This window comes from Triticum aestivum, chromosome 4B (genome assembly GCF_018294505.1).
Source record: "Triticum aestivum cultivar Chinese Spring chromosome 4B, IWGSC CS RefSeq v2.1, whole genome shotgun sequence".
Taxonomy (NCBI): domain Eukaryota; kingdom Viridiplantae; phylum Streptophyta; class Magnoliopsida; order Poales; family Poaceae; genus Triticum; species Triticum aestivum.
The window spans coordinates 62,023,995-62,034,710 of record NC_057804.1 but is presented as its reverse complement, the minus strand read 5'-3'; the positions used below and the strand labels follow the sequence as shown (position 1 = coordinate 62,034,710).

General features: G+C 47.0%; 1 protein-coding gene and 1 long non-coding RNA gene across 26 annotated transcripts; both read right to left on the bottom strand.

Annotated features, from left to right (window-relative positions):
• Positions 1-333: 333 nt before the first annotated feature.
• On the bottom strand, positions 334-2,572 carry LOC123094423 (beta-fructofuranosidase, insoluble isoenzyme 3-like). Its single transcript, XM_044516432.1, has 3 exons — positions 2,245-2,572; positions 798-2,146; positions 334-616 (listed from the first exon to the last, which is right to left on the bottom strand). The coding sequence occupies exons 1-3, from the start codon at positions 2,438-2,440 to the stop codon at positions 413-415; spliced, it is 1,749 nt and encodes a 582-aa protein (XP_044372367.1). The 5' UTR covers positions 2,441-2,572; the 3' UTR covers positions 334-412.
• Positions 2,573-6,619: 4,047 nt separating this feature from the next.
• Positions 6,620-10,137, bottom strand: LOC123091024 (uncharacterized). 25 transcript variants are annotated; one of them, XR_006442738.1, is made up of 5 exons: positions 9,912-10,137; positions 9,378-9,826; positions 9,110-9,184; positions 8,839-8,893; positions 6,620-8,686 (listed from the first exon to the last, which is right to left on the bottom strand). It is a non-coding gene; the product is annotated as an uncharacterized lncRNA (long non-coding RNA). The 25 variants fall into 25 exon arrangements; XR_006442736.1 differs by having other exon boundaries at positions 6,620-8,893; positions 9,378-9,430; positions 9,502-9,826; XR_006442739.1 differs by lacking the exon at positions 9,110-9,184 and having other exon boundaries at positions 9,378-9,430; positions 9,502-9,826.
• Positions 10,138-10,716: the final 579 nt, after the last annotated feature.

The following is a 10,716-nucleotide window of genomic DNA, read 5'->3' as shown; positions in this document are numbered from 1 at the left end:
CCCGCCTTGGCTAGTTCTGTGAAGAAATTTTTTTGGAGGGCTGAGATTGAATTTTTTTGGGTATTTTATCCCTTGGAAATTGAGCGTTTTTTCCTCAGCCCCCCCAATAATCACCGTCTAGCTCCGCCACTGAATGTGACGTTCTTTTTTGCAGACAATTCTTGAGATGTTGATGGTGTTTTACAGATTGCATCCTTCAGACTGACGAGTTTCTATGCTGGGAAATTTATTGACTATTGAATATCATCATCAATGTTTGTTTGAGTTTTAGAGCATCATCAATGCAGTGCATGCTAGTTTGCAGTAACTAAAAGATACACAACAAATAACCTGTCTAGCCCTCAAGTCCGTTATTTGATACTTATTTCCTAACAATCTAGCTATACAAATGTGCAATTATCATGCGCGTCGATCATCTGATCGGTTGATTGATATCGGTGCTGATCTTGGCCGACCGCATGTCGTACGCATTCAGGTGCGTAACTTTGATGTCTGACTCACCATGGTTGAACACGTAGAGGCGCGCTTTGTCACCGACGGCCTTTGTCGGGTAAACCCTCGACAATATGCTCATTCTGCCGTGGCCTCCGAAGCTTTCCAGCATGGAGTGATCGATCTGCGCAGAATTCACCATTGAGCATAACAGTTGTTAGTTAGTGCAGGGGACGTCGATGAAGTATGTTAATATGCAGTGCCGGAGAGGAACCCGGGGGTTGCCCCCGGCCCCCCAGCTATGTTATAATCGTTGAGAAAAATCTGCCACTGTTAAGACGGTCTAGTAAGTGGGTTTAACGTACCAATGTTCTAAGAGGTATCTTGCCGCCGGTCTTGACGATGTCGACGTCGATGAAGCCGGCGAAGCTGGGTTTGTAGAGGTGGTCGGCGTAGGACGACCTGGAGGGATCGTTGCACATGAGCACAACGTGCTTGCCGTCGTCGCCGTCCTTGAACACCCTGAAGAAGACCGCCGTCCTCTCCTTTAGCTCGTCGGACGCGAGCACCCACAGCCCGAACGGCCCCACGCCGCCTTTGACGTCCGCACCCCGCGCCGTGCACACCGTCTGCGCGTCGGCGCCGCGCCATGCCGGGTCGAACGGTTCGGCTTTGTCCAGGTCCATCGCCGCGAACGATACCTCCACGTCGGCCTGCGCCGGCGTCGTGAGCCCGAGGACCTCGAAGTAGTCCCCGCCCTTGACGAGCCTGTCGGTGATGTTGACGTGGTTGCCGCGGAGGGACTCGACCTCGGCGACCGGCCATTGCATGAGCTGCTTGCCGTTCGCCGCGAGCCAGATCTTCCTGGGGATGGCCTGCACGCCGGCCCAGCCCTTCCTGACGTCGTCGGCCGTGGAGTCTGACTCGTTGGCCCAACCCCACAGGATGCGGCGCTGCTTCGCCGGGTCGAGGAACGTCTTGGACGCGTAGAAGTTACCATAGTCGTAGCGGAGCCCGTTGCTGCCATCTGCGAGCACCGCGTCCGGCACGTAGGTCTCGGTAGCGTGGTCGTAGGCGCCGAAGGTGTAGTACTCGAACCGCGTCAGGTCGAGGCTGACCTTGAGCACGTGCTTTACGTCGCCGAGGACGCCGTGGGAGGACACGGGGTAGAAGTCCGGGCACTCCCACATGCCGGTGTCGCCGTGGTGCAGCGGTCGGCGCACCGGGACCCAGCGCCGGAAGTCTCGGCTCCGGTAGAGCACCGCGAGGCCCCGGTGGTTGTCCTTGGTCCCGATGACGAGGCGCCAGAGCCCGTCGGGGCCCCGCCACGCCGTGGTCGGGTCACGGAAGGCGGTGGCGTTGACCCCGGCTCCCGGCGCGATGACGGGGTTGTAGTCGGGCTTGACCCACTCCCGGAGGTAGGGGTCGGAGAGGTCCTTGGGGTAGGCGACGTTCTGCACCTGGCGGCCGTCGGCGTCGATGCCGGTGTACATGATGGCGGGCGTGCCGTCGGGCAGGACCGTGGCGGAGCCGGACCAGCAGCCGTTGACGTCGAAGGGCGCCGTCGGGTAGATGGCCGGCTGGAGCATGAGCCAGTTGAGGAGGTCCGTGGAGACGGCGTGCGCCCAGACGATGTTGCCCCACACGGCCCCCTTGGGGTTGTACTGGTAGAAGAGGTGGTACACGCCCTTGTAGTACATCACGCCATTAGGATCTGCAGTGTGCACACACGTATGCAGCGAAAAATCAAGCTAGCGAAAGACAATGTCGATCATGATCAGCGAGGTATTCAATCTGCACGTAAGTACGTACCGTTGATCCAGTGCATGGGGGGCTGGAAGTGGTAGCCGGTGCGGAGCGAGTCGTCGACGTCGACGGCGCGCCCGCCCTCGGCCTCCAGGGACTGCAGGTCGGGGAAGACGCGGTGCGACGCCTCCGCGATGGGCCACGACGACGACAGCAGCACGAGCAGCAGGAAAACCACCCACGTTCTCGGCTGGATCGCCATGCCCGAAACTCGGTGGTCAACGTGCTGCTCGCGGTTCAAACTAGGAGTACTGTAGTTGCTAGGTCGACGAGTACGTGGGAGGGACACACGAACGTGCGTTATAAGGGGAACCCAACCGGCCAACCTAGCAATCTGTAGATGCCCCATGATTTTAAAAAGAGTCTACGTGCTAGTTTTTACGTATTTTAAGTAACAAATAAAACGTGACAAGTCAGGATTGAAGATTAGGACAGGAGGGGCCACAATAATGCTACATCTACCAAGGACTACGAAGACCTACGAAGCCTTTCAAACAAATCCTCTTGGCCCCCCTGATTTTCACCGGGGATGGGCCCCAGCTGCTAATTTTGGCCCAATTAGTCTTCTCCACATCAGCTTTTACGTAAAACTCCTATATTACTTTTCGTAGGTGTAGCATTGTCCAAGGTCATCCCTGTTAAAATCAGGGGGAGAGAGGGTTAGATTAGGAAGTTTACATAACATTAATATTACGTGTTTTTTTTGACGGGAAGGCCGTCATGGCTGCTTTATTAATCACAAGATGCTTACATCATCCACTAAAGCAACAGAGAGAAACTCAGGGGGTGTGTCCATCCACAAAGACGGAGGTTCCACACGTTCCTTCTGAGCTAATATAATGAGCAACCATATTCGACTCTCTATTACAATGTTCTACTTCGACCTTCCCAAAATCTTCCATCAAGTTACGACATTCATCAAGGATTGGAGCAGCCACCATAGAATGCCCACTGTTGCTTTTTAGAGACTCAACCACAATCAAATTGTCCATCTAGATCAGAAGAGAATTTATCCCAAGCTGTAGAGCTAGCTTAAGGCCTTCTACCAGAGCAGCTGCTTCTGCTGCTACAATATCGGCTGCATATTCAAGCTTGGCCGTGGATGCAGCAACGAAGGAGCCAAGGAGATCTCGAATGACAGCTCCACATGACCCTGAGTAACTTTCTTCAGTAAAGGATGCATCAACGTTAAGTGACAGCTGACCAGATAGAGGCTTCATCCACCGATTCATACGCGGCATCGTGACAGGCTTCCCGTTTGCGCGAACATAGTTTAGTGCTAAGAGCATCTCCAGCCGTTCGCCTCCCAGGGGGCTTGAAATATTGCCGCCTAGGGGCGAACCTGAAGAAATATGCCCTGGAGGGTAAAGTTTTTATTTTATATTTCCTTATATCATGATAAATGTTTATTATTCATGCTAAAATTGTATTGACCGGAAACTTGATACATGTGTGGATACATAGACAAAACACCGTGTCCCTAGTAAGCCTCTACTAGACTAGCTCGTTAATCAAAGATAGTTAAGTTTCCTAACCATATACATGTGTTGTCATTTGATGAACGGGATAACATCACTAGGAGAATGATGTGATGGACAAGACCCATCCGTTAGCATAGCATATTGATCATTTAGTTTTATTGCTACTGCTTTCTTCATGTCAAATACATATTCCTTCGACTATAAGATTATGCAACTCCCGGATACCGGAGGAATGCCTTGTGTGCTATCAAACGTCACAACGTAACTGGGTAATTATAAAGATGCTCTACAGGTATCTCCGAAGGTGTTTGTTGGGTTGGCATAGATCGAGATTAGGATTTGTCACTGCGAGTATCGGAGAGGTATCTCTGGGCCCTCTCGGTAATACACATCATAAGAAGCCTTGCAAGCAAAGTGACTAATGAGTTAGTTGCGGGATGGTGTATTACGGAATGAGTAAAGAGACTTGCCGGTAACTAGATTGAACTAGGTATGAAGATACCGACGATCGAATCTCGGGCAAGTAACATACCGATGGATAAAGGGAATAACGTATGTTGTCATAACGGTTCGACCGATAAAAGATCTTTGTAGTATATGTAGGAGCCAATATGAGTATCCAGGTTCCGCTATTGGTGATTGACCGGACAGGTGTCTCCGTCATGTCTACATAGTTCTCGAACCCGTAGGGTCCGCACGCTTAACGTTTGATGACGATTTTGTATTATATGAGTTATATGATTTGGTGACCGAATGAGATCACGGACATGACGAGGAGTTTCGAAATGGTCGAGAGGTAAAGATTGATATATAGAACGATACTATTCGGACACCGAAAGTGTTCCGGAGGGTATCGGGTACTTATCGGGTCATCGGAAGGTGTTTCGGGTACCCCCGGCAATCCTATGGGCCATATGGGCCTTGTGAAGAAACACACCAGCCCACAAGGGGCTGGTGCGCCCAATAAGGCTATAGGAGGAGGAGAAGGAAAGGGAGGAAGGGCAAGGAAAGTGTGGATTAGGATTCCCACTTCCTTCCCTCACCCCCCCTCTTTCCTTCCCCTTCATGCATACATGGAAAAGGGGCGCAGGGCAAGGCAGGGCCCTTAGGGGGCAGCGGCCAACCCTAGGACGCCCCTGGCTGCCTCTCCTCCCCTCCCACCTATAATATGTGGGGAGGGTGAAGGAAATATGCCCTGGAGGAAATAATAAAGTTATTATTTATTTCCTTAATTCATGATAAATGTTTATTATTCATGCTAGAATTATATTAATCGAAAACTTCGTACATGTGTGAATACATAGACAAAACATATAGTCCCTAGTATGCCTCTACTTGACTAGCTCGTTAATCAAAGATGGTTATGTTTCCTAACCATAGACATGTGTTGTCATTTAATGAACGGGATCACGTCATTAGGAGAATGATGTGATGGACATGACCCATCGGTTAGCTTAGCATTATGATCGTGTCAGTTTCATTGCTACTGCTTTCTTCATGACTTATATAAGTTCCTCAGACTATGAGATTATGCAACTCCCGAATACCGGAGGAACACTTTGTGTGCTACCAAACGTCACAACCTAAAAGGGTGAGTATAAAGGTGCTCTACAAGTGTCTCCGAAGGTGTTTGTTGGGTTTGCATAGATTGAGATTAGGATTTGTCACTCCGTGTTTCGGAGAGGTATCTCTGGGCCCTCTCGGTAATACTCATCACTATAAGCCTTGCAAGCATTGTGACTAATGTGTTAGTTGCGGGATGAAGTATTACGGAACGAGTAAAGAGACTTGCCGGTAACGAGATTGAGGTAGGTATGATGATACCGACGATCGAATCTCGGGCAAGTAACATACCGATGACAAAGGAAACAACGTATGTTGTTATGCGGTTTGACCAATAAAGATCTTCGTAGAATATGTAGGAACCAATATGAGCATCCAGGTTCCGCTATTGGTTATTGACCGGATACGTGTCTCAGTCATGTCTACATAGCTCTCGAACCCGTAGGGTCCGCACGCTTAACGTTCGATGACGATTTGTATTATGAGTTTATGTGATTTGATGACCGAAGGTTGTTCGGAGTCCCGGATGAGATCACGGACATGATGAGGAGTCTTGAAATGGTCGAAACATAAAGATTGATATATTGGAAGGTTATATTCGGACACTGGAAGGGTTCCGAAGTGTATCGGATATTTTTCGAAGTACCGGGAGGTTACCGGAACCCCCCGGGGAGTCAATGGGCCTTAATGGGCCCTAGTGGAGATAGGAGGCAGCGGGCAAGTGGTGGCGCGCGCCCCCCTAGGCCCAAACCGAATTGGTTTAGGGTTTGGTGGGTCGGCCCCCCCTTATCATTCTTCTCTCCTCCGCCTTCCTCCTTCTCCTAATAGGAACTAGATCATTGATGGCGCGCGTTGCGGCGCCCCTTTTTTTTACGCTATATTTGTTAGCAATTTACACAAATATATGGAGAAAATTAACTTCACACCAGGCTGAACTGAAAAATTATTGTGACATCCGCGTATATATGTTGGGGAGTAAAGAAGAGTTATAAATTGCACGTCCATTCTGATTCTGCTGTAGTTGGATTTTATTGTATGTTTCACTAAATTGGTCTCTATATATGTTTCATCTTGGACTGCTTTATTCCCTATCCCATCTCCTTTACATATCCCAGTAAACCCTAAACCCCACTTACATATCCCAGTAAAAGAGCTCCACAATCTACATTGGTACTCGGGAGTTATATTTTTCCACACCTATGACTGATCTGGGTAGTGTTTATGGTGTAGGGACCATCAACACCACCCCTTTATAATCAATTCTAATCAAGAAATCACAAGAAATGCAAATAAAAGTGCAAACACCCAAGTGCAACAAATCAGTATAAACAAAAATGTAATTTAATAAACATCAAGAACAGTTTTGATGCTCACCTCAAATTATTGCTCAATATGGATACTTATGTCATGTTAACTCATGTAGCAATTAAGTAGCAGTAAATCAAACATCAGGCCACGAACAAAATTGACAAACTTGGGATAAATAATAGCATCATGAACATAATTGCGCGATCTCCGGGTGTGGCTCTTAGTTTCTATAACCTTCCTTCTCCTCTTCCGGACATGGATTTAGTCCTTAGGGTGTGGCTGCATGGGTTTGCCATTCTTCCCTTGCCCTTGTGCTCGCCATCCTCATCCGCATTTTGCTTGACTAAGGCAACCTCCTTCTCGGCATCATGTGTCTTGCACCATTTGGCATCTAAATATTTTTGCTTCTTTACATGAAGTCATAATTGATGCAGCCTTGTCACTGTCAGTAGCAAACATCTATGCTGATGATCATAATTAATGAAACAAGCGAAATCTGGCGCGCTCGTGGAAGGCAGCATGACATCTCATTTCTCCTGCAGAAAGTAAACAAGTATGCATGATCATTAGAAGTGTGAATTTTGGAATATCAGGCATATCAACCTGAATACTAAAAATAATAAAGATTGTGTGGCCATTGATGCTAGAGGGAATATATACACACTGGTGATCACATAACAGCGTCCTCAACTGGCGATCATGTTGCTAAGCCTACAAATGTTGGGAGTATCAATTAAGGTGTCTTTTCCTAAATAACACATTACTCCCTCCTTTCCGGTTTATAGGGCTCAAATCTGAAATCTCATCAACCAAGACACATGGTGAGTGGAGGAATGTATCTCGTACTTTAGAAAACTACCCAAACTAAATTGATGCATTAATTGGGATTACTTGCGGTGCATGCATGTTTGGCCACTACATGAGTAGTAGCACTACATGCATTGGTGAGTTCTTTTTCAATTCTTGCATGCAAATATTTAATGCACCTCGAAATCTCAAAAGGAGATGGAGATGAGCCCTTTAAATCAGAAAAATGGAAAAAATTTGAGATAAGCCCTATAAACCAGAAAGGGTGGAGTATCACACAAAATTGAGATAATGCACCTCAATAAGCTTATATATAAATCAAGCCATAGTATCTCTGGACTGCTATTATATACTCTAACAAAAAATTAGGATATCGATATTCTCCAGCAGATTATACTTGATAGTTTGCTCGCTGACCTTGCATATAGGCCATTGATTTGCTTTTAGTCTGATCTGTTGTAGAGGGACAAAAGGCAGATAGAGCGTTTGGTTAGTACGGAAAGTACATGGGAGATACTACTTAGGGGTCAAATAGAATATTTATAAAGCTTACATGTTATCAAGTAGATGATCCGCTATCCTTGACTAAAGCAGGCGAGGGAGGGGTGATACAAATTTAGATTGCAGGCTAGATTGTGTATGAATTATTGCTACCTTAAAAAGAAAAGAGGGGAAATAAATGTAACAAATATATGGCACTATGTTTATAAGGTTCAGAACTTCAGATGAATAGTTTAAGCAATTTACTGTCGAATGTCGAATCCAAATTCCAAAAATATGATGTACGATGGAATATGCTCTCAAGTAATAAATGGTTGGACCTCTTCACAAGAAAATTGTACCTCTACACGAAGTAATATAAGGTATGATTTCTACACCCTGCAAACATGAGAACTGAATGAAGATGAGCAACACATCAGTTAATTATCTTGCAGAAGGCAAGTTCATTTCTTTGTTCCTACATGTCCACTCCCTGGAGATTAACATGTCCATCAATACAGCTCCAAACAAGTCAAAAAATATGAATAGAAAAGTACAAAGGAACAGTTTAATTACCTGGTCATTAAAGAAAGGAAGCACCCTGATGAGATGAAACAATTACTTGCAGGAGATATACACAAAGCCGGTCAAAAGATGGATATCGAAACAGGCTTCTGCCCCGCTTTATTCTTATATATAAAGCAACATCACAGTACAATACACGGCCGAAAAATACAAATAACTTGCAGCAAAGTGTCAGCTAGGTGTGTCTTGAGATAGAATAATCGTTGAAAATACATACTGCGAGTCTGCAACTTGTAAGAACACACTCGAGTTAATGGGGTATAAGAATACCCGTTATGAAGGTGAAATACATATTTTCATTCTGAACAAAAAAGATTTCCCTGGAGGATAAACTGAGGAAAGTACATGGAGTATGGAGTATGGACAGAGGATTTACCTGTCAGCAACTCTTCATAGGAAAGAGAGAAAAATCCTTCATTGCGCTTTTCGACCTGCAGTAACAAAAAACTATTGATCAGACAATGCCCATTTGAATATTCGTGTTTTCCTAAAATGGCATTAAATCTCTCCATGAGTAATCAGTAACACCCAAATCGCATATTTATTTGAATAGAGAAAGGTATTATAGCCAGGAAATACTAAGTTATCAAGTATGTCATGGAGTTTTATATAAGGCTAAGCAATCATACGACACTGCATAATCTTACTTCAAAGACAACTTATCTTGGCTCAGCACACACGACATTTACACATAACAGCTCCTTGGCATGAACTGCATGCTCCTAAAAACAAAAGAACATGAACCATCACATCAACTCCACCAGGAGATGGAGACCTAGAGTGAAGACGTACTGCTGCTGACTACTGAAGGAGCATACTGAGGCGATCAAAGACGCAAAGGGCCTCCAACAAATTTACTAACAACATCAACAACAAATTTGGAGAAAAAACAACAGCATTAGATGGAACACAAACCATGTGGGGGAGGTTTGTGTAGCCTGCAACACGAAAGAAGACATAGCATCAACCTATGCAAGGGGAGCATATATAAGCGCATCTTGGAATGAACCAATGAGGAGGCAGCAAGATTGTAACTCACATTCACCGTCAGCGTCGGCAACTAACGCGCCTCCAGCCGCTGCAACAGCACCATTCACATCGCCCGCTGAATCCCCATAAACTAAGCCCCTTCGCGTCGCCCGCTGAATCCCTCACGCCTGGGCATGGGCTCACATCGTCCAAGCACAGCCTTCTGTTATTCCCCAGTAGACCCGGTTGAACAGCAGAGCGACGATTTTGTGACCAACCACTCGCCCTCGCGATTCCGGATCTTGATATTTGCGGCCGCCGGACTCAAACTATGCAGCCAATCCAGTATTGACTGAACAAGAAGGGCAGAACATAAGGCTTCCCGCCAGAAGATCCTGAAGCGAAGAAGAACAGGGAAGTTTGGATTTCGGAGAGGATTCAGATTTCTAAACTGGGTAAAGGAGGAGGGTTAGGATTTACCTTGTTGATCCATCACCATGGTGGGCGCCGCCGTGGCCGTGGGTGGTGAAAGTACAGGCGCAAACGGAGAGAAGGGGATCCAGCCGAAGCGCGGCTTGTAAAAGTAGTTGGCGTCACCATCCTCGCCCACCACCGAGTGCATTCATCTGGGAGCGCACCTAGGCCTACCCTAGCGCCTCGATTGGGATTGGAGTTTTCTGAGGCAACCGAATCGACAGTGGATGGATTTCACGCGGTCGCTCCTATGCCTCGCAAGCCCAGCAAATGGACCTCGTTTTAGCGCTCGAATGGGCCGGAGGCTGGCAGATGGCCCAATGCACCAGATGCCTTCGTTTCAGCCTTTGGAGCAGCAGCCCATAGGACAGTTGGGCCAGATTCACATAGTGCGAAATAGATTAATTTTTAAACGAGATCTGATGGTTAGAAACAACCAGATCATAAAAACGGACGGTCAAAAACGCAAAGCGTTAAGAGTGCTCGCTTTAGGTGCGGTTATACTGTCCTTAATAGGAGGAAAGAGGGAGCCACACCTACTTGGAGTAGGACTGCCCCCCCCCCTTGGGCGCGCCACCCCTTAGTCGGCCTCCTCCTCCCTCCCTCCTTTATATACGTGGGAAGGGGGCACCCCATAGACACACAAGTTGTAAATTGTTTTAGCCGTGTGCGGTTCCCCCCCTCCACAGTTACACACCTCGATCATATCTTCATAGTGCTTAGGCGAAGCCATGCGCCGGTAACTTCATCATCGCCGTCACCACGCCGTCATGCTGACGAAACTCTCCCTCGACCTCAGTTGGATGTAGAG